Genomic DNA, 27,648 nt, shown 5'->3' on the forward strand with positions numbered 1-27,648 from the left:
GAGGCAAGGGGAGAATGCGGAGTTGCTGGTTAGGAGCACAGACTTTCTGTTTTGCAAGACGAAGAGAGTTTTGTGAATGCAGGGCACTGATGATAGTACAGAAAGTAAATGCACTTAATTCTACCGAGCTGTCCTCTTAAAAACGTGGCTAGGATGGTAACTGCACGCGTGTCCTTTCACCATAAACTCCCCGAACCCCAGCTCATTATCAGCCTCCTTGCAAGAGGAGTTTTGTTTAACATTTCAAGTATTTGTTCAAAGAGTTTACTTAATGGAGATCTTCTCCTTTCTAATGGTGCTAAGGGAGGCAAGAGAAAGTTACGCCTGCTCTCAACACCTCACACTTCCATCAGAGCAAGAGAGGAAGGGGAGCGTGAAAAAGGGCTTCCTAACAAGAGAGGCACAGGGACTGAGAGCCTTACTGTGGCTTCAGCACTAGTCCCTGGGGAATCTGGAGGAGGGACTTTGGGAGGTGACCTGTCATGGGGGCTCCGCCTTCTCAGCCTGGTTAACCCACTCATGGGCTAATGGATCAATGGGTTGTCCAGGGAGGGAGGTGGTAGAAAAGCCAGGCTGGCCATCTGTCTCCATGTGACACTCTGCTCCGCCCCAGGACCCCGAGGAGCTCCCACCAGTGAGAAGACCCCTCCCAGATGCCAGCAATGGGCTCCTGGACTTCCCAGGCTCCGGAACCCTGAGCTACATAAACCTCTTGTCTTCACAAATCACCCAGCCGCAGCAACAGAACATGCATGAAGACAAGTGCACAGGGTGTGAGCTCCAGAGGCAGGAAATAAACAGCACCATGGCAAACACAGCATTTGAGGGAGGGAGGAAGACGGACTTCAACACGACCAGCTTGGAAGACTGTGGAGTTGGACTTCAACATGACCAGCTTGGGAGAAATCTACAGAAAAGAATAATCTTGAATGTGATAGGGAGTAGGGGAAAAACAGAGGAAAAGAGAGAGGCTGGCTGTTATAAAGAGACATCTTCTACAATATTTCTACAGTAAGAGAATTACTAAAGCAAAGAATTCAGGATTCAATTCACCACGGTACCCTTAAGTACAGCCAGTGTCTCCTGAAATGCAGCCTTACAGAGAAGAAAGTACATTCCCAGAAATACCCATCTTATTCCCATCGTGATTTTCATCTCCACAATACAGGACTATGGCCACAGACACCGTGGCAGGAGGCTTGGGTCGCTGTCTCTGGATGAGCCAAGGTGACGGGGTGCGAGGGATTTGAACCCCTGGGCCAGTCTTCCTCTTCCCCTGTGCACACCACAGCTGTCCCGGGTGTTAAACCAGACATCAAAAGAGATTCTTCACTCACTTCAAATGCAGAAAGATTTATTTTGGTTTCCTTCATTGTTTTTGGAAATTCTGTTTTGGTTTATAAAACATAGAAATAGCCAACACTTAAAGCAAACATTCAAAACCCCAATGTGACAAATTATTGACTTTTTGTGCAATTAAGAATACATATATGAAGTTAGGCTACCAAATAGTGTTATTACAATGACAATTCATTAGTGCAAACCCTGTTGTGCTTGTGTAACACATGTTCTCTCACAAATCCAAAAACAACTGCTTTAAGTGTATAAATGAAAGCTCAATCCAGTCAAAAGTGGCAAAGACTCGCAATATGGTGAAATGCTGTTAATTTCCCAAATTAACTTAAAAAACAAAAACAAAAACAAAACCTTGAGAAGTTAATCCCAGGAAATGATTTTTCCTTATTTCTACACCCTAGAATTTTGGCTTGTCAAATACATTTCATAGAAATCAGGTAGCATTGTGATATTCAAGAACATTTGCTTATTACTGTCCATTTCAAGTACCCAAGTGTATCTAGTCCCTTAATATTTTCAAAGACATGCTTTGCCTGAGAGTTTTTTTGGGGGCAGAAAAGCACGCGAATCACAACATGATCTTTTGATATGAAAACCACATTAGAAATCCGTTGGCCATTACAAACAGAGTGCTTCAGTGAAGAGAAAGCGGACAGTTGTTTCGCCATCACAGCTGAGCGTGGTTGAGCCAAGTAAGTCTTTCTTCCTCGAAATGCTTGTCTTCACTGTAGAGTCTAAGGCAGATTTTTCAGTAGCCCCTGGGGCGGGGCGGGGCGGGGCGGGGCGGGGCGGGCCGGAGGGAGGGGGCGGGCCGGAGAGCAGAGCCTGAGTGCATTCAGTGGTGTGAGAGAGCCTAGAGCTGCTCTCCTGCACTGAAGAGCTGGGCGTGTCCTCAGGTCACTGGGAACCTCACGTTCCAGCAGGGGACTCTGGACCCCTTAGGAATCACAAGGGCCTTGGGAGTGCACAGGAGATGGGGATGGGAAGAGAAGGGGGCAGGGATTAAAAAAAAAAGAAAAGAAACCTCTGGTCCTCTTGTGACACGCGGCAGCCAGGATGGCCGTTCTGTGTGAAGGGGGACGGCTCCCCTCCAGGGCACTGCACTCTTCGGAGCAGCAGACAACTGCAGAATCTGCAGGCAGTAGCAGGTATCTCAGAAAGAGCAAAGTCCTAACCCCGCGGTTAGAAAAACAGGCAGACAGAGTGTGGACCTTTGTAACACGGAGCAAGTCTCAAATAACTTAGCACGCTGATAGCTTCCCCTTTGCAATGTTTAAGGCTCACTTTGGAAATTGTGTATCACCATGAACATGGCCTGCAGCACGAGGTGACTGTAAGGCAGTGTTCCACTTCCTCTAGCATTCCTATGACAAGAACCCGAATGGACAATCAAGCACAAATGTTTCCTTCCCCACGCTTGCTGTAGTCAAAGTTACCATCACGAAGGCCAGCAGCAGAAGAGACGGTGGAGGTGTGTCATTTCTTCTGAGCCTTCTTCCTCACCCTAAACCTTGATGGTGGAATAGAGTTCATCGATCTGTGACCTGAAATAGTTCCGGAGCTCTGGCCTTTTTGCCTTCATCGTTGGAGTCAGAAGGCCATTGTCGATGGAAAATAATTCATTGTGAAGAGCAATGCCTTTGATCTGCAAACAAACAAGGCTGTTAAAAAGGGAGAGGACAGGCCGTTGCCAGGGCTCACTTGGCTAATCCTCCTCCTGTGGCGCTGACACCCCGGGTTCTAGTCCTGGTTGCTCCTCTTCCAGTCCAGCTCTCTGCTGTGGCCTGAGAGTGCAGTGGAAGATGGCCCAAGTGCTTGGGCCCTGCACCCACATGGGAGACCAGGAGGAAGCACCTGGCTCCCGGCTTCAGATTGGTGCAGCGCACTGGCCATAGTGGCCATTTAGGGGGTGAACCAACAGAAAGAAAACCTTTCTCTGTCTCTCTCCCTCTAATTCTGCCTGCCCCCCCCCAAAAAAAAAAAAAAGGGAGAGGACAGACGCAACCCAGTCTGAAACACACTAGGCCCGTGGAGGAATAAACACCCTTGCAGACACCCAACCCCTCCCCTCACATTGGCCAGGCTGCACGTCTTTAACAAAGCACAGGGGTCCTGCTCCTAGGAGAGGAATCAGGACTGCATGCTGGCTAGCAGGAAACAAGAATTCGTAAGCTTGGTTAAAGAGTCCTCCCCTCTGGGGCAGGCATTTGGTGCAATGGTGAAGTCCCCACCTGGGCACCCACATCCCATACTGCAGTGCCTGGTTCAGATCCCGGCTCTTCTACTTTCTGTGTGGCTTCCTGCTAATGCATACTCTACTCTAGGAGGCAGTGCATGATGGCTGAAGCATTTGGGTCCCTGCAAGCCATGTGGGAGACCCAGACTGAGGCTACTGGCTTTGGCCTGGTGCAGCCCTGGTTGTTGTGGGGGTCTGGGGAGTGAACCAATGGAAGGGAGCTTTCTGTCTCTGCCTCTTTTAAAAAAATTAAAATAAAAAAATTTAAAAAACCCACACCATCATTCACGCCTCATTTATTTCTTTAGATCACCTCATCTTCTATAATATACTCGTTTTAAAAAATGTTTGAGTCAAACCTTTGTTGTACAAGAATTCGTGTGCTTGGGTGACAGTCGTACCTGTTCAAATGGCTTTAGACCAGCCTCCTTGCCAAGTCTCACCATGTCTTCCAGGATAGCTTTTTTGACGTCCTAAGAAAGTAAGAAAAAGCAGGTACTTCCTCTGCTGGGGCCCCGCACATTTGCAGGAACACAGAGCGTGAAGACAGGACGCCGAGGCAGACTGCATGCTCTGAGCCTCACCTTATTTCTGCAGAGTTCTTCCACCGAGCCTTCGAAGCCTTTCTTCCGGGCCCAGGGACACAACGTCTCCACAACCGGCACCACGATCGCTATGAGAAACGCCTGTAACCCACACAAGCCAGTCGTGTCAGGGCTGGATGCACATGCTCCCAATCAGCAGTTTGTTCTTTCTCTGCCTCACGGAGCCCTGGGAGGGTCTGCCCCCTCTCCGCAGGAGGAGCTCCTGGCTCTAAGGTGCAGCTGAGACCAGGAATTCTGCAATTAATGTTTTAAAAGAACCACTAGAAATCAAAACCCAATAGAACCCTAATGTTTATTTACTTCCAGTGTGTGTCTCTGTATGTGTTTACATGCATGTGTATAATATAAAACAGGGTCAGAGAGGGCCGGCGCCGCGGCTCACTAGGCTAATCCTCCGCCTTGTGGCGCCGGCACACCGGGTTCTAGTCCCAGTCGGGGCGCCGGATTCTGTCCCGGTTGCCCCTCTTCCAGGCCAGCTCTCTGCTGTGGCCAGGGAGTGCAGTGGAGGATGGCCCAAGTACTTGGGCCTTGCACCCCATGGGAGACCAGGAGAAGTACCTGGCTCCTGCCATCGGATCAGCGCGGTGCGCCGGCCGCAACGGCCATTGGAGGGTGAACCAACGGCAAAGGAAGACCTTTCTCTTTCTCTCTCTCTCTCTTTCTCTCACTATCCACTCTGTCAAAAAAAAAAAAAAAAACAACAAAAAAAACAAAACAGGGTCAGAGGTAGATGTTTTCAATCTTTTCGGGGGCTATGTATTCTCCTTGTGCCAGCTTAAATATGTGCTTTTTCCTGTCGATAATCTTCAGGGTGCCATTCTGTTTATGAGAGGGAAGGGGGCTCTGAGTGGGTGTGTGGCTGCTGCCCCCGGGATCCACCACAACACAGTACAAGGTAACTGACAGGCACTGAAGTTGAATCCCAACAACATCTTGAAGGAAGCTCGTTATCATTTCATCTCACGGGGAGGGAAACCAGGGCTGGGAGAGATGAAGTAACTCATGCAGGGCCAACCAGAGAAGGGCCTCCAGAGCCCATGCTCACTCCCTGCTCAGCCCCAGTGGCGTGTCTGCTAACGAGCAGTGCTCTGCCTGCTTCCTTTACTCTGGCCCTGCCTCTGAATCAGGTCCACATGGGCCTGGTCACCAGCAGAGTGCCGTTCCTTCAGAGCTGGGAAAGACTTCTCCGTCCATGGTGCTCTGCGGCAGAGACTGCCAAGGTCAAGACGTGTTTCCTCTGTGGGCCGAATTTCAGCTTCCTCTCCCACTGTTGTGGAGGATACTCCTGGCCCTGTGGGTCAGCTGACTCCCCAAAGAACTTTGGGAATGCTCACAAGCATCCTAGGAGCACACTGGCCAATTGCCAGGTAGCAAAACCCCAACCCCACTCCCAAGCCAGCCCTACCCTGGGGCCATCAGTATGTCCCTCAAATGCATTATTTGGGACGTTCCCAGGGTTCTCTCATTCCATGCCAGTTCTCCATTTTCAAAAGGAGTGAACTGAGAGCCAGAGAAACAAGGAGATGCCTTCATCGGACCCAGAGCAGGAAACAAAGCTGGCACTTGGCTCCTTCTGAGCCTGAAGAGGGATTTAATGCATTTCTGAATAGGCGAGGTATCAGGAAAGCTGAATTAATTTTGGGGGGCATTTTTCTAGTCAATAAAAATTCCAGAGGATTAAGCACCTTAAATCTACATGAATTTGATAATGTGCAATAAAAACTACAAAAGCCAATTTAATGTTTGTAATTCAACACATTAAAAATGGTTCTGCGGCTAAACTCACAGCAGTTGGCCTAATCCATGAAACATCCCCTTTTAAAATGAACTGACAAACCAAAGAAACACATTTATTCCCACGTATTTGTGCATCGCATACTCCTGGCAGGCTACAGTTCCCCCCGTATCTAGTTTCAGGCCCCAGTGTCAGGGCAGAGCAGGGACACTGTAAAAGGTCACTTTGATTCCCGTGGATGTGGCAACCAGAGTTCATGTTAACCATCAAATCTAAACACAGGGGTTCCAGGTGAGAGAAGACCCTAAACAAGTTTGCTAGGAGCATCACCCTGCCTCCTGCAGAAGTGGGACAACCTGCATGGCCCCTCCCACAAGGAGAAAAGGAAACACAACACAGAGGGTGCCCCTGGCATGCAGCAGGCTGGGCTGCACCCGGAGATTCTCTTTCCCACAGTGGAACCAAACTGTGAACACGGGAGGTGACAACTTACTGGCAACCATTTTCCAATGTCCCCCGTGTGTAACCAGCCATCTTTATCCAAAGCTTCTGCTGTTTTCACTGGGTCTTTCAAGTAGCCCTGAAATACGTTTGGCCCCTTCACACACACCTAAAACCAACCAACCAACCAAAGATGCCATTTTAACAATTACTGCAGTTCCTCCAAAGAAACCTGGTGTTGTGTGTGTGTGCTCCAAACTTTGGCGAGAAACCTTGAAGCCCAGGACCAGAGGGAGCTCTCGTCAGGGTCTTGCAGGCAGCTTCAATGCCCCAGTTCCCATTGTTAATAACCTCAGCTGCAGTCAAATTGCAGGGCTAACACCCACAGGGGATGAAATGGCTGTGACATCATGAGGCTTCCCCCCCAGTAACTGCTGGGTATCCAGGGCAATTAGCAGACAGGAGATGTGTCCTGAGGCCCTGGGCCCCTGAGTCTCTGCATCCCGCTCTGCTCCAATCCCAACCGCGTGTGGCAGAGGACGGTGGTCATCAGTGCTCCCATCCCCACCCCTGCAGAAGGCCACATAAATATGCCTTCACGGAGAGGCCTGACTCGCAGATGGCCAATACAGACAGGCTCCACCTCCCTACTAAGCCGTGCTGGGAAATGGTGCTGCCTGGAACGGCAGCTACTGCGGGAAATGACCCACGGGGCTCCACTCACCTCGCCCTCGCCCTTGGCAGCCAGGTAGTTCATTTCCTCCACATCGACCAGTTTGATAAAATTGCAAGGCATTGGGGCACCCACGTGGCCTGCATATTGAAGGAGAGAGTGATTATGCCTATGGGGACTGCTGGCACTCCCAGGGCAGCCACTTGACAGAGACAGGCTGGGCATTAAGGGCAGCTTGGGAAATGCCTGGTTTGTGCAACTGGGGCCATCCTCGCTCTGGTAAAACAGTTTAGCTGAGTTGACCCCTAGCATGGAGACAAAACATCCAAAAAGGCTCCTAGGAGATTTCCCAATGTTTGATGCACTGAGTCATTCTTCAGAGGGTAATTCAGCTGCTCGGTTTAAGGGCTACTCTGAATACTTGGAAACAAACCTTCTAGAACTTTCACCTGGCTCCCCTATCTGACTGCTTTGCCCATGACCTGTCCCCTGCTGTTCGCCATAACAAGGACACAATGGGTACAGCTTCATGGGACCCTGATTACTCACAAACACACCAGCTGGCTCTGATCAGATGGCCTTCGTTTCCTTAAGGACAGATTCACATTTAGTAAAAGAGGACAAGGCTTGTTTTCACAGCCACCTTAAGTCTCCTGCCAGTGGGTGTTCATTTGAGCTATCTTTCCAAAAACCAAAAACCAAAGTAATGGATATTATACACTCTTGAGAGTGTCACATGGGGCCGGCATTGTTTGCCACACTGGCATCCCACTAGGAGTACTGGTTTGAGTCCCTGTTGCTTGCTTCTGAGCCAGCTTCCTGCTAATGCGCCCAGGAAAGCAGCAGCAGATGGCCCAAGTACTTGTGCCCCTGCACCCATGTGGGAGACTCAGATGGAGTTCCAGGCTCCTGGCTTTGTCCTGGCTCAGCCCTGGCTGTTGAGGCCATTTGGGGAGTGAACCAGCAGACAGAAGATCTTGATCTCTTTCTCTTTCTCACTTTGCCATTTTTTTTTTTTTTTTTTTTTTTTTTTTTTTTTTACAGGCAGAGTGGATAGTGAGAGAGAAACAGAGAAAGGTCTTCCTTTGCCGTTGGTTCACCCTCCAATGGCAGCCACGGCCGGCGCACTGCGGCCGGCGCACCGCGCTGATCCGATGGCAGGAGCCAGGTGCTTCTCCTGGTCTCCCATAGGGTGCAGGGCCCAAGCACTTGGGCCGTCCTCCACTGCACTTCCTGGCCATGGCAGAGAGCTGGCCTGGAAGAGGGGCAACCAGGACAGAATCCGGCGCCCCGACTGGGACTAGAACCCAGTGTGCTGGCGCCTCTAGGTTTAGGATTAGCCTATTCAGCCGTGGCGCCGGCCTCACTTTGCCTTATAAATGAATAAATACATAAATAACTCTTAAAAAGTATCATAAATAGTTCTTATGTTTTAATAATTTTAGCTTACAGAGATCTCTATTCCAAATTCTCTGTAAGGAACCAGGGTTAAAAATTAAACACCATGAAGAAGGCTCATGGCCTGTGAGCCTCAACCCCAGTAGAATTATGGTATGAGATGTGCTAGACCCAGGGCTTGCGTTGTGCTGTAGTGGGTTAAGCCAGCACCTGCAATGCCAGCATCCCATATGGGCACCTGTTCATATCTTGGCTGCTCCATTTCTGATCCAGTTGCCTGCTAACAGCCTGGAAAAAGCAGTGGAAGATGACATTCTTGGGCCCCTGCCACCCACATGATAGACCCCGATGAAACTCCTGGCTCCTGGCTTTGGCCTGGCCTAGCACTGGCCATTGCAGCCATCTGGGGAGTGAGTCAGTAGGTGGAAAATCTCTTTCAAATAAATAAATAAATCCTTCTAAAAAAAACAAAAAAAAAAACAAAAAAAACGAGAATCTATGTTCCTAAATGGTGCGCATATTTATAACAAGTCAGGAATATGTACTTATCAACGTGGCACAGCAAAGCAGGGGAGTTTTGCAGTCAGATGCGGGTTGAAATCCTAGCTCTGAAGCAAAATGCTGTGTGAGCCCTTATGCACTACATCCTATTTAAGCAACACCCTGATGTCCTCTCAGAGCTAAGAGTACATATCCTACAGGGATCACAGGGATGTTGGTGGACGGCACTCCCATAACACACACCAAAGCACCCAACCCAGAACCTAGTCCAGGACAGGTGCGCAGTTACTTCTGTCTATCCGCCCCCTATAGCCCTTTGAGAAAAAGGTCTCGTGTTTACTCCTGTCCTGTGCCCAGTATAAACTTAATAACTAGCTGTGGATTAAAACTACCAGCAAACAATGAGGCTCTAACTCATTACTCGGCTCTGCTGGGCCGGACATTCTCAATCAGTTGCAAAGGGCACCCTTTCCTGGGGGTGGCTTTAGAGCTGGGCAAAACTTCATCAGCCACAGGGCACCTTTCCCCAGCTCCCCGACTTCCAGGACCGTCTGCCCCCGCGGCCTAATTATGTGGGACAGAGCACTTGTTCAACTCTTTCAATGAACCAGTCAATGATCGGTCTGTCAACTCCCAACCATTCCAATAACCTCATCAGCATAGTAAGACTGCAGCAAAGGCTCCTGCCGTCTCACCTGCTGTCCAGTCTCCAGGCACGCTCAGGCAGCACCCGGCGGTGCACTCGGTCTGTCCGTAGCCTTCATAGAACTGTGTCACCAAGAGAGGAAAGACGATTAGCAAGCAAGAGCCTTACCTTTGCTGAAAGTGCACAAGTGATTAAGTGCCACTAACTGCTGAGTGATGGCTGTCTGGGAAGTCTCTTCTCAAATTCTCTGCTTGGTGACTGTCTATCCAAGAGCACAACACGCCTTATGGCAGCAGCCTAACACCCTTGCTCCCACAACAACTGCCTGTCCACGTCCATCTTCTACTTCACTTCCTGTGCACAGCAAAGGAGAAGCCCCACGTGGCAGGTCACGGCCTGCCCTGGAGTGCACGTGCCTTGTCAGGTCACAGGCGTGCCTTACACATCCTGTCTGCACCACGTCTTGCCTACTCCTTTAAAGTAAGTTTCTGGCCTGGTGTGCAAGTACATGTATCATTCAGGACCACTCCCCTACCCCATGCCTGTCTCTAAAGGCTTATCTTATGCCTTACCCTGGAAAAAATAACACAGATGGTGGACACAACACATATTCCCTGCCTAGGATAAGTAAGGTTTATACGTTTATGTCCCTAAACCCTCTAGTATTAACATATCCTCCAAACAAGAAAAAGATAGGTACACAAGGCAGGGAGTAGGGAGAACTGGAGAGATTCATTCATTAAAACTCATTCTCACTTTCAGAAGCACTCTTCTGCAGAAGAGGAAAGCAAAACTAAAGTTCAGCGTAGGGTTCTGATAGGATGATTTAAGCTTTCTATTTCATGGTTAGAGAAGCGGCCGAGCACATCTTGACAACAGGCTGTCTAACCATCTTAGCATCTCCTCTGCCATCTGGTATATTCATGTAACAGTGACTCCATACTCCTTTCACCTCTGCCATTCTTTTCTAATGCACGGGCTTTGATCATAATTTGCTAAGTAATCCTAAAACATCTACATTTTCTAGATAGGGCCAAATTACTGAAGAAGCATAAGGCTCTAGTGAAAACACAAGTGTATGAGCAGGCGCTCAACTCGTGCCCCGCCTTGGATATGGTGAATGGCAATAAGGAAGACCGTGATCCATAAAGTCAGTCCCTCATGGAGTTTGCTCACAATCCCCTAGGGAAGAGAAAACAAGCCGCTGATGGGGGTATGACACATCCCTGTTAGGAAATGCCAGGTGTGAAAGGAAGGTATAATAGGAAGTCTTCCTTTGAGCCGTTTAATGAGAACAGAACTTAAGTAGGATTCCTACCCATAAGCAAATTGGATGTGTCAGAGCGGGAATGCAGGATTCTGATGACTAGGTAGGAAGGTCAGTGAAAGTGAAAGGTACTAGGTAAGAGGTAGGACCCAGGAAGGTACTGAGGACTCAACCTGCCCTTTCTAGATTTTCACTTTCCAAGGACCTTCAGCCCGTGCTGTAGACCATGGACCGGAGAGGGGCGAGAGAGGCCGGAGTGAGAGCCTAGGGTGGCTGCAAGCAGAGCAGACCCCGGACCGATCCGGAGCGCATGGGAGGCTGGAGAAGCTTAGTGGCTAACGGGGAAGCAGCGGGGTGGGCGAGAGCGCTGGCTGCGGGCGCTGCTGCTGGCTTCCTGGGTGGGAGCCATGTGCCGAGAGCAGACCCACCGACAACTGTGGTCTGAGCATGGCCGAGGGGTTTCAGAACAGGGCCACATGGCTAAAGGCATGAGTCGGAAGGATTCAGGAAAAGCCTTCAGCTGTGAAAGGCACTGGCGTTTAGGGCTTGAAACGAGCTTTCTGTAAGAACTAAACCACAGTCAATCCGAGAAAAGCTAGGCCCCCGGACCCAGAAGGGAGCAGAGGCCAAGCCCTCGCCCCAGTACCAGGAGGCACAGCCCTGAGGGAAGCGCCTCACAGTCTGCACCGCTCGCCTCCAGCCCTCGGGGCACCCTTGACCCGCACCTCCTCCATTCGCGATCCACCCCTCGGCCTGCAGTCCCCGCTTCCCACCCTTCCCGGCCGGGCCTCCTGCTCTAGGGTCCCAGTGCCCCAGCCTGGCCGCCCGGCTTCCAGCACTCTCCTCCTGGCGCGGGACCGGTTCTGGCTCCCGGATCCGGCCGCCTGCCCCATCCTCCCTCCTGGCCCTCCCTCACCCGCCCCTGGGCCGGCGGGGGTCTCCGCCCGCTGGGCTCCCGCTGCCCGGCCTCCCCTCTCTGGGTCTTGGCTCCCTGCCCAGCGCTCCCCTGCAACCGCCGCCGCAGCAAAACAAAGGACCCGCCTGCCAGACCGTGCCCATCCTTCCCGGCTCCCCGCAGCAGCTGCAGACCGGGCCGCGTCCCGGAGGCGGGCGCAGGGTGTGGGAGGGCGGAGGGAGTGGGCCCAGGACAGGTGGCGCCTTGGGGAGAGCGGGCGAGGGCTGCACTCACCACAGTCTCCACACAACCAGCAGCACCTGCCTCGCTCCACGTCTACACAGCTTCCGCCGTCTGCCGAAGCTGGAGGTGAGCTCGGCAGCTGGCCCCGCCCCCTCTGCCCCGCCCCGCCCCGCCCCTCAGCTCGTGCGCCTCCTCCTCTCGCAGGCACGCCCCGCCCCGCGCCGCTCCGAACGCAGCCCGGGGCCAGGCTCGGCGCGCCCCGCCTCCCCGCCGCGGCCGCCCCGCCCCGCGCCTTGGCCCCGCCTCCGCGCCTTGGCCCCGCCTCCGCGCCGCAGCCGCCCCGCCCCGCGCCGCGGCCCCGCCTCCGCGCCGCGGCCGCCCCGCCTCCCCGCCCCGCGCCTTGGCCCCGCCTCCGCGCCGCGTTTGAAGTCCGGCTCCCGCGCTCAGCTGCGGACCCCGGGCTTCCTCCCGCGTTTGGGAGCGTCGGAGAGAAGCCGCCGGAGACTCGCAGGCCGCGCCCGGCCCAGAAACGGACAGAGAAAGCCGACAAGGCCGGGGGTGCCTCCCGCTCCGAGCTCCGGAACGCGCGCTGGTAATCTCTGCTTCCCTCAGATGCCCCGAGACCCGGCCTTGGATTCCTGGGCCCCTAAATCGGACGCCTTGCCTGCCCTCCTGGGGCGCGGCCTCCTTTGGGTCCGGGGCTCGGAGGTTCAGACTTGGCATGCAAACTGTGACGCGTTTTCACGGGAGGATATACCAACACACCTGAGCGCAAATTCTGCGGCGGATTCCGACAGCTCTGTGATATGCCAAGCACAGATCAGCCATTTGTCAGGGCTACAGTCAGGGCCTGTCTTTGAGGCGCAGAAATATGTGCCTCCCATTCCATTTTCTCATTGTATCGCTGCGACAGGCCCTTGAAGAGTTCCAGTCCCCACCAGGGCTTAAAAAGGTGGAGCCGTTTCCTTAGGCCAAGGGGAGAGTCGCGGGAGTTAAACTCCGGCCTAAATTGGGCTTTTGACTCCCTGCTGGGGTCAGGGCGAGGAGTGCCTGCCGCGGAGCTGAGCGCTGTGGCGGGCGGGGATTCCACTGGGGGGCAGGTGCAGGGGCAGGTGTGGTTGAATGAGCCCCCGCCCCCCACCCGTAACAGAATGATGCTTCCGGTAAGTGGGCGCCAGCTGTCTGCTGTCTTCCTGGGAGTTGTTTTAGTTTACTTAGCCTGCAGAAAGTTACAGTGAGACGGGCTGGCGGAATGACTGCTGGCTGACGGCAGCCGCTCCTCTTCACAGGCGTGGCAGAACGTGAGCCCGACCTTGAAGGGGAGGAGAAAGGCCGCGCGGGGCGTTCCGGGTGCAGGAGGGCTTCTGGACCGGCCCAGGAGCAGCGAGTGGGCACTGTCGCTGATTCGGTGGAAACGGGAGAGAAGTACAAGCTGCTTTAGGACCTGGTCCTGGAGGGGTTTAGTCTTCACGGGGTGTACTCCAAGGACTTGAGTGATGCCATGGAGTAGGAGTGGGTATCCCTGTGAGAGGTTAGGGCAGGCTGTAAGGATGATTAGTTGGGCATTTGTGCTGTTTAGTTGAAAGCTCCTGTGCAGAGTATAGGGAAGAGTAACCGGATAAGAACAATACATCCCTGTGTGCTTTCTTAACCCTTACGAGACGTTTTTGAGGAGTTTAGATATGTTACATCTATGTAGGCATAAAGGCTAAGAAAGAAAAAATTCTGTCATTCTAATTTTTTTTTAAAGATTTTATTTATTTGAGAAGTAGAGTTACAGAGAGGCGGAGACAGAGAGGTCGTCTTTCCACTCGTTCACTCCCCAGATGGCCGCAATGGCCAGAGCTGCACCGATTCGAAGCCAGGAGCTTCCTCCGGGTCTCTCACGCAGATGCAGGGGCCCAAGGACTTGGGCCATCTTGTACTGCTTTCCCAGGCCTTAGCAGAGAGCTGGATTGGAAGAGGAACAGCTGGGACTAGAACCAGTGCCCAAATGGGATACCAGCACTGCAGATGGAGGATTAACCCACTGCGCCACAGCACCAGCCCCTCTAATTTATCCAGAAGTAAACATACAATTAAAATTACTGTAAGTTCATTATGGAATTAATTTTTAACAGTATTTATATGAAAGGCAGAGTAACAGAGTGAGATCATAATCCACGGGTTCACCCCCCAAATAGCTATAACAGGCAGGCCCGTGCCAGGCAGGTGACAGGAAGTCCATCTGAGTATCCCACCTGGGTAGTTGGAGCTCAAGAACTTGCGTCATTATCTGCTTCTACCCAGGTGTACTGGCAGGCAGCTGGATAGTGGAGTACCTGGGTCTTGATCCTGCACGTCAGTATGGGATATGGGTGACATCCACTGTGCCACAACACTCGCCCCACAGAAAATTTAATATTTTAAAAGATCGTATTTAAAATTCAGAGTTAGAGGGGGAGGGGGAGTAGGAGGGAAAGAGGGGAAGAGATACCTTTCATTTCGCTGGTAACTCCAAGTGGCTGCAGCAGTCGGGCTGGACCAGGCTGAAGCTGGGAGCCTGGAACTCCATCTGGGTATCTCATATGAGTGGCAGGGGCCCAAGCACCTGGGGCATCTTCCTCTGCTTTCCCTGGCACATTAGCAGGGAGCTGGATCAGAAGTGGAGCAGCCACGACTCGAATCAGCACTCATGTGGGATGCCAGTGTTACAGGTAGCACCCCAACGCCATCCTGGAAAATTTCAATGACATATTCCTTATGAATATGATAGCAGTAGAAGCAACACTATAAGTCATACTTAAATCAATAAAACTTTCAAATATCAGAATGTTAATAAATAATAGAACTGTAATAATACCAGAACACACAAAATACTGTTGAATCTGATCTTAAATAGAGGGAGAAGTTGGAGTTGGGGGATAGAGAAGAACTTAGGAGTAAACAAACGAGAACAAGGAACTGGAAGAACTGGGCTGGGGGAACCGTGGCCAGGTGGGTTTCAGTCTTCCTGGAAGCCAGTGATAGAAAGCACACACCCCTAGTCCAGCTGCTTCTGAGAACCAGACCATAGAAGGTCCCAGCTGGGCAAGTCTGGGCATTAACCTCGGGCAACCAGGGCTCCACTTCATCACCTGTGCCCCTTTCCGCACTAGTACTCTAAGAACACTGAGCAGCTGTTTTTCTTAGACCACCTTTAGTTGTAAAATCTGTAACCAACATGGTTAAATAATGTTAAGAAATAATAGAGCTCTTTAAGCCTACTTTTAAAAAATATATTTCCCTTTGGATGTTGCAAACTTAACAAAAATAGTTATGGTCCCTGGTGAATAGGAACTAGGATGTATAATCATACAAAGGAAAGACAGCACTCTTTCTCCACCAGGAATTAAAAGCATTGCTAACATGGTGAGAGGCTCCCGGAGGGTGGGGATGAGGAATATGATAGTGCCAAATCAGAATGCCAGATGCCTTCCTGTTCTCCATTTCCTTTGCTTCTGTCATTCAAACCTCCTATGTGAATAGCTCAAGTCCCAGTTGTCTTCTGATCCTCACCCCAGCTGTTAAAATTTTTGCTGCACAAAGGACACAGAGGGTACGATGTGTACTGAACTCATTTTCTTTATATCTATGTTGATGCTTATGGTTTCCCCAGTCCAGTGAGTCAAACTGGTTTTCCATTGTGACTTCAGGACTTCAACATTTGACACATTTGCGTGGTCATACAAAGATTTCTACAAAATCAACAATTTTTCCTGGTAATGGGCTGGTGTTGTGACATAGTGGGTTAAAGCCAGTGCCTGTGATGCTGCCATCCTATATGAGTGCCTGTTTGAGTCCCAGCTGGCCCACTTCAATCCAGCTCCCTGCCTATGTGCCTGGGGAAAGCAGTGGAAGGCGGCTCAAATGTTAGGAGCCTCTGTTACCAACGTGGGAGACCTGGCTGAAGCTCCTGGCTTCTGTTAGGCCCAGCCCCAGCCATTGTGGCCGTTTGGGGAGTGGAGCAGTGAATGGAAGGTCTCTGCCTCTCCCCCTCTCTCTGTAACTCTAGCTTTCAAATAAATAAATACATCTTAATTTTTTTTTTCTTAGTAAGATTTCAGTGTCTTGGTGTGAACATCTACTTGGTTGCTCATAGTTGTTGGTTAGATCCTATTATGATTGAGGTATGATCACATCCAGTCCTTATTTTCTTCACTGAGTAATCAGATTTGTATGAAAACTAGTAAATTTCAAAGAAAGTCAACTTCTCAATTAGCTTTATCTAAATACAGTGGTATTTTATCCATATGTGAATTGGAGTAACTGAACATTCAGATTCTATTTTATGAAAAGGAACCATTGACAAGTTAAAGCAGTTTCTTGATAACAAATTGCCCATCTCCTCAATCCAGTGAAATGATACTCCTTTCTGAGGCATACCTGTTAGGAACTTTAAATCAGTGCCTTTAGAATTTGTTTCTTGGCTTATAATTTTCATATGGATTAGGTATAACTAAGAATAATCTTGGGTCTGTTATGGTAGATGTCAGATTTGAAATCTGAATCTTAAGCCTTTTATTCTAAGGTCTGATACTGCTCTCCTTTCTGAACCTTTCAAGGGGATTCTATTTTTCCTTTTAGGAACCATATCATTTGCCAGTGAACTTCTGTTGCTGCAAAATTTTCTGCTAAAATTCAAGGTAATGTTTATCAACTTGCTAAACAGAAAGGCATTGCCAAAGGTAAATAGAAATTCACTCTTAAATGCTTTATTATGTATTTCCCTTTAAAACACCTGATGTTTTTCACACAAGTAAATTATGATAGATGATGTTAATGAAGAGAAACTCTCAAATACTATTTCTTTATAAAGATCATTCCCAAACTTAATGGTTTAAAAAAAGCTACATTTTTGTTACAGTTCTGTGGGTTGGCTAGGCAATTCTGTGGGTCTCTCCTGGAGTTGACTCATGCATCCTGTTCAAATGATGGATCATCCACACTGATTTAACTGACATATTTGATAGTTGTGGCTATTGGCTGGGATTCTTGGTTCTACTCCATATTGCTTTTCATCTTCTATGAGATTAGAATTATAGCATGACAGTTTCAGGGTAAGACTCCCGGATAGTCAAAGCTGATGCAGTCCCTTACTAAACCTCTGCTTGCTTCATATCTGTCAGTGTGACGTTGGACAAAGCAAGTCAGTGTGAGAGCAAGCTTAGATGGCATCTCTTATTGGGGAAAACCAGCAGTGTTTTGTGGCTGTTTTTAAATTTACAGTGGAAGTTTTCTTCCTGTTCTAAAATACATTGTCCTTTTTCCTTTGTAGATAAGTCGGGAAAAATGTTGCCTGGTTCCCTTACATTGGCCTGGCTAGCATATAAGTATCATATGGAAGCAAAATTCAGCCATTACTATAGACACCCCAAACTAGCCATATTGTAATTCTTTCATTACACCTGTTTTCCCAAATAAAAGTTATTTTGGGAGAGAAGAAGAGAAATGGACAAAAATAGTGGAAAAGAAAAATAAAAAATGCATGTTGGTATCTATTCATGAACTCTGCATTAAGAAATAATACAAGAGCAGTAGCAAAGGTAGCAGCACAAGCTGAGCCAGGTAGTTAGCACTTGATGGAATACAATAGTTACAATAAAAACTATAATGGTACAAAAAGCACTTACGTATACATGAGGCTTTGTAATTTGTGACATTTTTATCACATTCTCATAGGAAATTTATAAAGTATTGAAGATGACGTTGATTCTCATTTTGCACTTGGTTAAACTAAGATTCAGGAAGCTTTATTATGTTGTCCAAGGTCACGGTACTGTTTGATGGAAAAGCCAGAATTTAAAGATTTCTGATAAACAACTTTTCTGCTTGTAAAACTCCATCCAAGAAGCACCTGGCTCCTGGCTTCAGATCAGCGCAGTGCGCCGGCCGCAGCGCGCCAGCCGTGGCGGCCATTGGAGGATGAACCAATGGCAAAAGGAAGACCTTTCTCTCTGTCTCTGTCTCACTGTCCACTCTGCCTGTCAAAAAATAAAAAAACAAACAAACAAAAAAAACCCTCCATCCAAAGAATAAAATATAAAGCCCACAAGAAAATAAGTGCCAGGAAATGAGTTTTGAAATCTAATCAAACAAAAATTCTAAATAAAGAAACTAATAGTCTTTTTGCTTTTAGCAGTAATCGATAGAAAGATCACATGGTGTAGGAATTGTTCTTGCCTTCTGAACCAATGAATAGAAAGTGGGAAGAAAAACTGAAGCAGATTGAGGAGCGAGCATCTCATTACAAGAGGAAACCACTGTGCTCAGTGTATAGACCAAGCCTGTCCAGGCCAGAGCAACCACCCTCCATTTGGAAGCTATTTCGTCGTCAAACTGAAGCTTTTAATTTCGTTAAAAGCTGTAAACAGGTAATTGCCTCATTTTAAATTTTTTATAGATCTTTAAGATTTCTTAAACTTGAGTTTGCAGGCATTTGGGGAGTGAACCAGTGGATAGAAGATCTCAGTCTATAACTTTGCCTTTCAAATAAATCAATTTTTGAACTTCTGTTTCAGAACCTGGTATTTTAAAAAATCTGAAAATTGAATAAAATTCTTTATGAACATTCAGTAGCTACAGTTGAATTTAGATTTTTTTTTACTTTTTAGAATATTTTTTATTTTATATAGGATGTTCATGTATTTGCTTTGGAATACAAAATGGGAGATGGACAACGTATTTATCTTGTAACAACCTATGCTCAGCTTTGGTTTTACTATAAATCCCGGTAAGTTGTTTGTAACAGAACAACACATTAAAGTTATATTTACCAAATCTAGAAATTTTTGTGAAATTGAGGCTGGATTAGCTTTCACAGTTCTTGACTACATGGTTAGTTATTTCTTTCCAGATTAATTCTCTGCAGTTCTCCTCATGGCATCACGCAGTTGTCTCACCAAGTGTTGAAGAAAATCGTACAAACACCTGTTCATGTATAAAGGAAATCCTTTTTCAGATACATATTAAATTGTACTATTAATCATAAATGAATACTCACATTATGTAATATCTGCTTTATATGAGTGGCCTATTCAACTATGCTTCAGACTTGTGTATGGAAAAGAGTCAATATGGATGCCTTGTATTGACTTAAAAGTACTTTTATTACAAAGTTGCTTGAGTAGTTTTGTGTTTGTAAACATGCAACACCATGTAGATTTACTTATGTCTACATACATGCAGTGCCAGGTGGAGTTGAATTAAAATCATTAAGATAACATGAAAGATATTTTGCTGAAACTAAATCTCTTTGTGCAACATAAAGATGATGCTGACTGCTTCAGAGTATGTGTTGAGATCCAATCCTACCCATGCCATGTGATGATACAATTCTTTCACTTTTCTTCAAATTACCGCAAACCTTTTATTTGTAAAGGAGGCCAGCTGAACTTGACTTAGCCCACATATCATTTATTTACTAGGCTAGTGTCTATTCTTAATAAGCCATGTGAAAGTCATCCTCTGTACACCAACAAGAATAGAACTAGAAATATGAGCACTGGAAGTTTATTGAAATCAGCTAATTTAGAATTTTTTACCACTTTAAAAATATTATCTTCCTAACATAAAATTTTACAGTTCTTATGGAGAATTCATGGAATCCCAAGAGTGTGTCTTTCTGGGATCCCAGTTTGAGAAAGAACATTGTTTTCTCAATTTATTTCATAGTGACACCAAAACAAAATACAGAAATATTATACATGATCAAAATCATCTGTGTAATGAATAACACTATAGGATTGACTGTTTTCCAGTTAAGTAATGTTAACTGAGTATGATTGTTAAATCTTATTTAATAGAAATTGTTGACGCTATGAGCCGTAAACCGGTTGTGAACAGGTTCATGTTGTCTTGTCATTATTTCCTAGTTACCTGTACTTAAGCATAGTTAACACAGTACTTGATCAGATCAACTTCCATCATTTAAAAGGTACAGATATAAATAATACTTTTGAATTATTCAATTTAGAAAAAATCTCTTGCACTGCTATGAAGTTATTCCTGAAAATGCTGTGTGCAAGCTTTATTTTGATTTGGAATTTAACAAACCTGCCAATCCAGGAGCTGACGGGAAAAAGATGGTTGCATTACTCATTGAGGTAAATGGGAGACTCAAATTTTTTTTCTTTGTAGCTGTCCATTCATCTCTTCATTCAGTTACTCAGTCCTATCTACGTAACGTTTCTCCTCCTTTTCTTGGGACTTTTCCTTGTGACTTTGATTTTTAAATATTACTTCTTGGTAAACTGTGAAAAGTCCAACTTATGTCCACATATTTTGTACTATTACTATACCTGGATTTAAAAAAAAAAAAGCCTTGAGGGGCTGGCGCTGTGGTGTAATAGTTTAAGCATCTGCCTGTGGCACCAGCATCTCATATGGTTGATTCAGTGACTTAACGGACAAGTTTCCATAAGTCAGCTAATTAGAATGAATTCCAGTGCTAACGCTTTTTTAAAAAATTCATTTATTTTGAAAGGCAGAGTGAGAGGGGCAAGGAGAGAGAGAGAGTGGAGAGGGGAGGTCTTCATCCACTCCCCAAATGGCCGCACTGGCTGGAGCTAAGCTGATCTGAAGCCAGGAGCCTGGAGCTTCTGGGTCTCCCAAGCGGGTGCAGGAACCCAAGGGGCCACCTTCTGCTTTCCCAGGCCATAGCAGAGAGCTGGATTGGAAGTGGTGCAGCCGGGACTCGAACCAGTGCCACTATACCAGTTACCACTATGCCACAGCGTTGGTCCCATCTAATGCATTTTATAAAGCCTTTCAACAGATAACATTCTTTTTTTATTTTTTTATTTTTTTATTTTTTGACAGGCAGAGTGGACAGTGAGAGAGACAGAGAGAGAAAGGTCTTCCTTTGCCGTTGGTTCACCCTCCAATGGCCGCTGCAGCCGGCGCACTGTGCTGATCTGATGGCAGGAGCCAGGTACTTCTCCTGGTCTCCCATGGGGTGCAGGGCCCAAGCACTTGGGCCATCCTCCACTGCACTCCCTGGCCACAGCAGAGAGCTGGCCTGGAAGAGGGGCAACCAGGACAGAATCCGGTGCCCGGACCGGGACTAGAACCCAGGGTGCCAGCGCCACAGGCAGAGGATTAGCCTAGTGAGCAGCGGCGCTGGCCCAGATAACATTCTTAAAGAAATCACACATTTTTAACTTCTGGATTCTATAAATTATTCAAATAACAATTTTCTTTATAAAGTTTTTTTTAAAAAGAACTTAAAGGCATAGACATTTGTACATACTTATGGGGTACTGTGTGTGTTCCGTGATGTATGTGGTTGTATAATGTCCAGTCAGGGGAGTTATCTTTTCCAGCATTAACATTTCTTTCCCATGGAAACATGGAAAAATCCCATCTTCTACTTTTTTAAATAGAGAAGTATACAGTCAAATAATGTTATCTTCAGCCCACTGTGTAATAGAACCCCAGAATTTCTTATTCCTATCTAGCTATAGCCTGGTACCCATCAATCAACCTTTGCCCATCCCTCCCTTGTCACTTCCTACTCTAGCCTCTGTTACCACAATTATATTTTTAACTTCTGTGAGATCACCTAATTTTTTTAGAGTCCACATATGATCTCATTCATATGATACTTGTTTTTCTGTGCTTGGCTTATTTCACTTAACATACTGACCTCCACTTGCGTCCACATTGTTGGAAATGACAAGACTTTTTTTTTATAGCTGAGTAATAGTGATATATATCCCACATCTTTATCCATTCATTAGCTGATGGACACCTGGCTATTGTGAGTAGTGCTGCAATAAACACGGGCATGCAGTTAGCTCTTTGGCAGATCGATTTCATTTCTCTTAGATATATGCCCAGAAGAGGGATTCCTGGGTCACATGGTAGTTCTATTTTTAGTGCTTTGAGGAACCTCCATGCTATTTTCCACAATGATTTTATGTTTACATTTAAAGAACTTAAATGTTTATGTAGGGGTCAGCAGTGTGACACAACAGGTTAAAGCCCTGGCCCAAAGTGCCAGCATCCCATGTGGGTGCTGGTTCGAGTCCCGGCTGCTGCACGTCCAATCCAGCTCTCTGCTATGGCCTGGAAAAGCAGTAGAAGATGGCCCAAGTCCTTGCCCCTTGTATCCGCATGGGAGACCCAGAAGCAGCTCCTGGCTCTCTGGATTCAGATCAGTTCAGCTTTGGCTGCTGTGGTCATCTGGGGAGTGAACCAGCGGATGGAAGACTTCTCTCAATCTGGCTCTACCTCTCTGTAACTCTGGAAAAAAAAAATGTTTGCTTAAAGTTTCACTTGGGAAAGAGAATCTAATAGAGTGTGATTACTTATATTACCTAGGGTACCTAAATTTATTCTCTGTAGTTCCAAAGCTAACAACTCAGCTTTATTCATTTAGTAAAATATTTTCAAGTTTTGCTAAGCATCAGACACAGTGCCTTGCCTTGGGAATACAATAGTGAGCTCAAAGTTTGAGTTCAAGGAATTTATAATCTAATCTAGGGTAGATGTAATTTAAACAAGATACAACCTTATTTCTGTCTCATGTAACATCCAGTGTGGCTCCACTGTTAGGGACTAGTCTTTTGCTTTGCTGTTCCTAAGATGTTGCCTTATTGATACCGTCCAAGGTGGCTCACCCCAAGTTGTCTGCCTTCTAGTCAGTTGAATGGAGAAGAGCCGCACCTACTTCTCCCCTTTAAGAATGAAGCCTAAAGTGGCAAACCACCTTCTTCTGACCCCCTACTGGCAAGACTTGGACACATGCCTGTGCCCTATTATAACAGAGTGGGGGAAGTATCTTTGTTCTAGCTGGCCTCCATTTAGCTAAAAATTGTGGTTCTGTTTCTAGGGAAGAGGGAGAAATTAGATGTTGGGGGATAACCTCTGTGATACAGAGGAAGCATCAAGACAATCAAGTAAATGAACAAGTAAAATTGTAACTAAGTACTAGAAAGTGAGTTGGACTACATGGGGGAATTTGATGCAGACTGGGACACTGAGGCCACCTTTTGAGAAAATGAGAATTGAAAAGTATGAAGGGGAGTGTGGTGCTAGAATAATGCCAAAGTGATGCTAGTTTTTTTTTTTTTTTTTAAAGATTTGTTTATTTGAAAGAGTTACACAGAGGAGAGGCAGAGAGAGGTCTTCTACCCATTGGTTCACTCCCCATTGGGCCACAATGGCCGGAGCTGTGCCAGTCAGGAGTCAGGAGCTTCTTCCAGGTCTTCCACGTGGGTGCAGGGGTCCAAGGTCTTGGGCCATCTACTGCTTTCCCAGGCCATAATAGAGAGCTGGATTGGAAGTGGAGTAGCTGAGTCTCGAACCTCTGCCCCGTATGGGATGCCGGCGCTTCAGGCCAGGGCGTTAACCTGCTCTGCCACAGTGCCGGCCCCAGCTAATAATTCTAATTTAGTGCGTAACTGTTGGGTATCGAAGTATTTGGTGGTGCTAAACCTTTTGGCTAATCTCAACCCTATCTGGAGGTTCTTAGTGGCTTCATTTTGCAAATGAGAAGACTGAAGCCTAGGGAGAAGTGCCTTGACTTAAGGTTGCATATCCAATACTTCTAGGCACTTACATGTGCCAGGCACTGTGCTATCTCTTTAATCTCGTTTTCTTATTTTACTCCTTTCATGATTCCAAAGTTAGCTGCTATTTTTCCTGCTTAGCAGTTGAAGAATGTATTTAGGTTTGATTAAACTTAGAGGTGGTAAACATCAAAACCAGAACTCAAACTTAGATCTCTGACTTCAAATCTTTTGTTCCAAGTATGTGCTTGCTGCCTTTCCACAATGCATGACTGCTTTCCGTGTCAGTGTCTTCTAGCACCAAAGGTGGTTTCTTGGAAGTGGTTTTGTGTTCAGTATGAATGAGAAATTTTCTGAGAATTGGAACTATAAAAAAAACTTTTAAACTCAGAGGTGACATTTAAAGAGATGCTTAAAATATTTTTAATGTGATTGTAGAAGAGGTTAATGTACAAATTGTTTGGCTGCTAAGAGGCCTCTTCAATCCTGAGAGCCTGATTTTTTTAAAAATATAAACATAATTTAAAAATTACAGGTCTTCAGTTTATAAATAAATTAGTAAGGTTATATTGTACACAACCTGATAGTAAAGCTAATTATTTTTTTGACAGGCAGAGTTAGAGAGACAGAAAGGTCTTCCTTCCTTTGGTTCACCCCCCCAAATGGCCACTACGGCCGGTGTGCTGCACTGATCACGAGCCAGGTGCTTTCTCCTGGTCTCCCATGCAGATGCGGGACCCAAGCACTTGGGCCATCCTCCACTGCACTCCCGGGCCACAGAAGAGAGCTGGACTGGAAGAGGAGCAACCAGGACAAAACCAGTGCCCCGATCGGGACTAGAATCCAGGGTGCCGGCGCTGCAGGCGGAGGATTAGCCTAGTGAGCCGTGGCGCTGGCCAGTAAAGCCAATTTGTAATGATTTTGTATTAGTTAAACTTACTGGTACCAAGATACTTGAATTTTGTTCATAGAACATTTTTAAAACAAAAAACAGAAGTATTTACGCTTTGTGTTTTTAGCATGTCTGTAGAGCACTTCAGGACTTATATAGTGTAAGGTGCTCAGCTGAAGGTGTTTTCAACTTGGATTCTAGCACTGATGAAAAATTTAGCCGCCATCTGATATTTCAGCTCCATGACGTGGCATTTAAAGATAACATCCATGTTGGTAAGTGCACTGGTTTTTAAAAAATTCATGGAGTTATATTAAAAACATAGTTTTCCTATTCCTCTTGAAATTTTTAACAATACTTGCTAGATTTTATGGTAATTAACCTAAAATGTGATGTTTCGTGTTTTCAGGATTTACTGATACAGACCTGTCATCCAGGCACATCAGCCTACTCAAGATATAGTTGGCATTAGTGGTTCTCATCACAGGTATTTAGGTGGCCATGTATGTCCTCACATGGTCTCTACTGCAGTAGGGTTCATTTTTTGTTTTCTAGGTAATTCTGAGAGGCTTTTCCATTTCAAGCCTTACCTATGATGCTTCATACCTGGATTTTTGACCTTTGTTTTAGCTATGGGGCTTGGGTCCCAGGTCATGTCAAGGAAGGCTTATTTATTATTCCAGGCAGAATTTAAGGATTCAGATGACGTCTAGATATATAATCCTGAAAGTATAACCAGAGTATTTTCCCAGGGCTGGGCATTTATAGATAACAGGTTCAGGTATAAAACCAAGTCAGTCCCACAGAGAAACAAATAGGAACAATGAAAACGCCAAAAATCAAGGTCTCAATAAAAGCCAAAATCCTGAGTATTTATCAAAGCAGTGATAGGACAAGTTTTGGGGTTCAAACCAGTGATTGACTTAAGTTCAGGTAACAGATAATGTATCTCAGAGCTACAAGTGTTTTACAGTCTCACAGCCACATGGGGTAAAGGCATGAACATAGTAGCTAGAGGACTGACATAAACATCAGGAACCTGAAAACTAGTTTAGGATAATGCCAGGTCACAGTGACCTAGTATGCTGTGTACACTGGTCTCCTCATTATCTCTGTTATCTGCCCCCTTGATTGTTCTCTCTCTTTCTCACCCTTAGATCCTAGTAATTGTGGGATCTGTCCTTGTCCCTCTCCCTACTGTTCTCACTTGGATGGTGACCACAATCATTACTTAAATCATCACCTATGTCCTGACTCTCACACCTTTATCTTCAGCCCAAATTGTTCTCATATAGCCAGCTGACTACTAAATGTCCTTACACACACTTCAACTCAGCATGTCCTAGAACAATCTTGGCTCCTCCTTCTGTGTCACTTCTGTGTCCCTGTCCATCTACTTACCCAAGTAGAAATGTTGGTGTCCTCTTATGTGTACCTGCTTTTTGAGTCAGCCAGTGTGAGCTGATGAAGCTCTCAAACCTCTCAAGGGTTATTCATTACCTTCACAAAGATGTACTGATGTCTTAGTTTGCAAAACGAGGCCTACTGTGCCCTAGCTGGTCTGTCCCTATCTGCCCTTCTTGCTCAGCTCCCACTGTGGCCTGCATTTTCTCTTATCCTTGGGCCTTTGCACTGTTCAATTCTGTCTGAAGAGCCATACCTCCTGTTCTCCCAGTCTGTCAAGACTCCGCGTACATATCAATTCATCGGTTTTTGTCACATCCAAACCCTATGATACAGGTTACTGTTCCGTAGGGTTGTAGAAAGCACCCAGTGCTTATTGTCAGAGCATTTGCTGCTGCTTGTTTTCTTTATCTTTATTCCACTTAATGTTTCTTTAGGGACGTAACTATTGATTTTTCTTTTCCCTTTGTAATTTTTTAGAGCTACATTATATGTCCTAATATATATTTTATTAAAAATATTTTAAATATTTTGATTAACAAGTAATACTAGCACATTTTTATGGGATACAGTGCAAAATTTCAAAAGATATGATGCTATAAGCTGATCAAAGCAGGCAGCCAACATACCCACCTCCCTACCTTTCCTCCACTAGCCTACTAGTTCCTCTCCTCCAGTTCTTTTTATGGTACACAACATGTTACTGTGATCTGTAGTTGTCCATCTGTGCTATGAAGCACCTTGTACCCCATATCCAGACTCCTCTATCTCCCACACTTCCCAGTCTCTAGTAATCACTGCTCTAAGTTCTTATTGACTGTCGTTTTTAACTTTCATGTATCAAAAAGAACACGTGTTAACTTTCTGTGTCACTTCTTTCACTTAATGTAATGACTACCAATTTCAGTTATTTTGCCTCTAATGTCAGGATTTCATTCCTTCTGATGGCTGACTAATGTTCCATTGTGTATGTATACCATATTTTCCTTATCCATTATTTATCCATGGACACTTAGGTTTTCTATAGCTTGGCTATTATGAATGGTGTTGCAAAGCACATGAGAATGAAGGTATCTCTTTCATATGCTGATGTCATTTCCATTGGATACTTACCCAGAAGCAGGATAGCTGGGTCATATGATTGATCTATTTATTGTATTTCCAGATATATTGTATATTACTACATTATAATAATATTGTCCATAATACCATTAATACAGCAGCAGCAATAATAAATACAAGTAGGCATTTAATATTTGCTGAGTTAGTGCCTACTTAGCATGCCTGCATTATCAGGGTATAGAGGGCAGAGTCCTAGCCAGGAAATTTCTTTGATCCCTATGTATACTTCCTCATAGGCTGCTCTTTAAATGCTAACCATAAGGCTAAAAACTGAGAATCTGTTGCTAGGGAAGAAGGGCAGAGAGAAGTATGCCAGGTCCTTCACAGTCTGCTACAGTGTCTCCTGAAAGCAGATGACATTCATTCTAGACTGTGAATGAATTTCCTTCATATAGTCAAAGGTAAGACAGGCTTTATTACAATAGCACAAGCAAAGGAATAGAGTTTGGAGTTTGTGGTTAACTTGGGGATCAGTCGACAATCTAGTGTAACTAAAGCTAAAGCCATAATCAGACCTGATAAATGGAATGTCTTCTGAGGCTCTTTCCTCTTAAATTGTGTACTTCCAGAAACAGAGAGGCGGAGAATATGAAGCAGTCAAAAATTTCCCTTCAGTTCCCCTCCCTCTTGATAATATTTCTAGTTGTTATTGTTAGCCTTTTGGGAAAGGGAACAAAGTTAAATGTGAGTGATCAGACTTTGA

The 27,648-nt window shown here is 46.2% G+C and overlaps 2 protein-coding genes and 1 long non-coding RNA gene across 50 annotated transcripts in view; 1 reads left to right on the forward strand and 2 right to left on the reverse strand.

The window, feature by feature from the left end:
• Nucleotides 1-1,337: 1,337 nt before the first annotated feature.
• On the reverse strand, nucleotides 1,338-12,901 carry LOC149127812 (long-chain-fatty-acid--CoA ligase 1-like). Of its 8 annotated transcripts, none has more exons than XM_089325735.1 (7): nucleotides 12,762-12,901; nucleotides 9,641-9,713; nucleotides 7,098-7,186; nucleotides 6,426-6,542; nucleotides 4,177-4,278; nucleotides 3,994-4,065; nucleotides 1,338-3,001 (listed from the first exon to the last, which is right to left on the reverse strand). In XM_089325735.1, exons 1-7 carry the CDS (start codon nucleotides 12,822-12,824, stop codon nucleotides 2,861-2,863), a joined length of 657 nt encoding a protein of 218 aa, XP_089181861.1. In that variant the 5' UTR covers nucleotides 12,825-12,901; the 3' UTR covers nucleotides 1,338-2,860. The 8 variants fall into 8 exon arrangements, with proteins under 8 accessions (XP_089181861.1, XP_089181865.1, XP_089181862.1 ...); XM_089325739.1 differs by lacking the exon at nucleotides 12,762-12,901 and adding an exon at nucleotides 12,048-12,205; XM_089325736.1 differs by lacking the exon at nucleotides 12,762-12,901 and adding an exon at nucleotides 11,900-12,156.
• LOC103347617 (DNA-directed primase/polymerase protein) overlaps nucleotides 12,385-27,648 on the forward strand; it is a 42,617-nt gene continuing 27,353 nt past the window's right edge. For 15 of the 41 annotated variants that reach the window (XR_016229043.1, XR_016229044.1, XR_016229045.1 and 12 more), the window contains exons 1-6: nucleotides 12,385-12,588; nucleotides 16,602-16,660; nucleotides 18,157-18,388; nucleotides 18,650-18,747; nucleotides 19,990-20,119; nucleotides 24,547-24,694. Coding sequence is in view for 32 of the 41 variants with exons in the window: in XM_051841279.3 (XP_051697239.3) it covers nucleotides 18,209-18,388; nucleotides 18,650-18,747; nucleotides 19,990-20,119; nucleotides 24,547-24,694 (556 nt within the window). In the remaining 9 variants the exon portion in view is untranslated. Of the gene's footprint in view, nucleotides 12,589-13,122; nucleotides 13,160-13,285; nucleotides 13,509-16,601; nucleotides 16,703-18,138; nucleotides 18,389-18,649; nucleotides 18,748-19,989; nucleotides 20,120-24,546; nucleotides 24,695-27,648 lie in introns of those variants that run through there. The other 26 variants (XM_051841280.3, XM_089325722.1, XM_089325725.1 and 23 more) reach the window with 24 other exon arrangements.
• LOC138848481 (uncharacterized) lies at nucleotides 13,716-16,589 on the reverse strand. The gene is made up of 2 exons (XR_011386311.2): nucleotides 14,473-16,589; nucleotides 13,716-13,946 (listed from the first exon to the last, which is right to left on the reverse strand). It is a non-coding gene; the product is annotated as an uncharacterized LOC138848481 (long non-coding RNA).

The sequence above is a fragment of the Oryctolagus cuniculus genome, chromosome 2, assembly GCF_051225735.1.
Source record: "Oryctolagus cuniculus isolate XC-2025 breed Fujian yellow rabbit chromosome 2, ASM5122573v1, whole genome shotgun sequence".
Lineage (NCBI taxonomy): Eukaryota > Metazoa > Chordata > Mammalia > Lagomorpha > Leporidae > Oryctolagus > Oryctolagus cuniculus.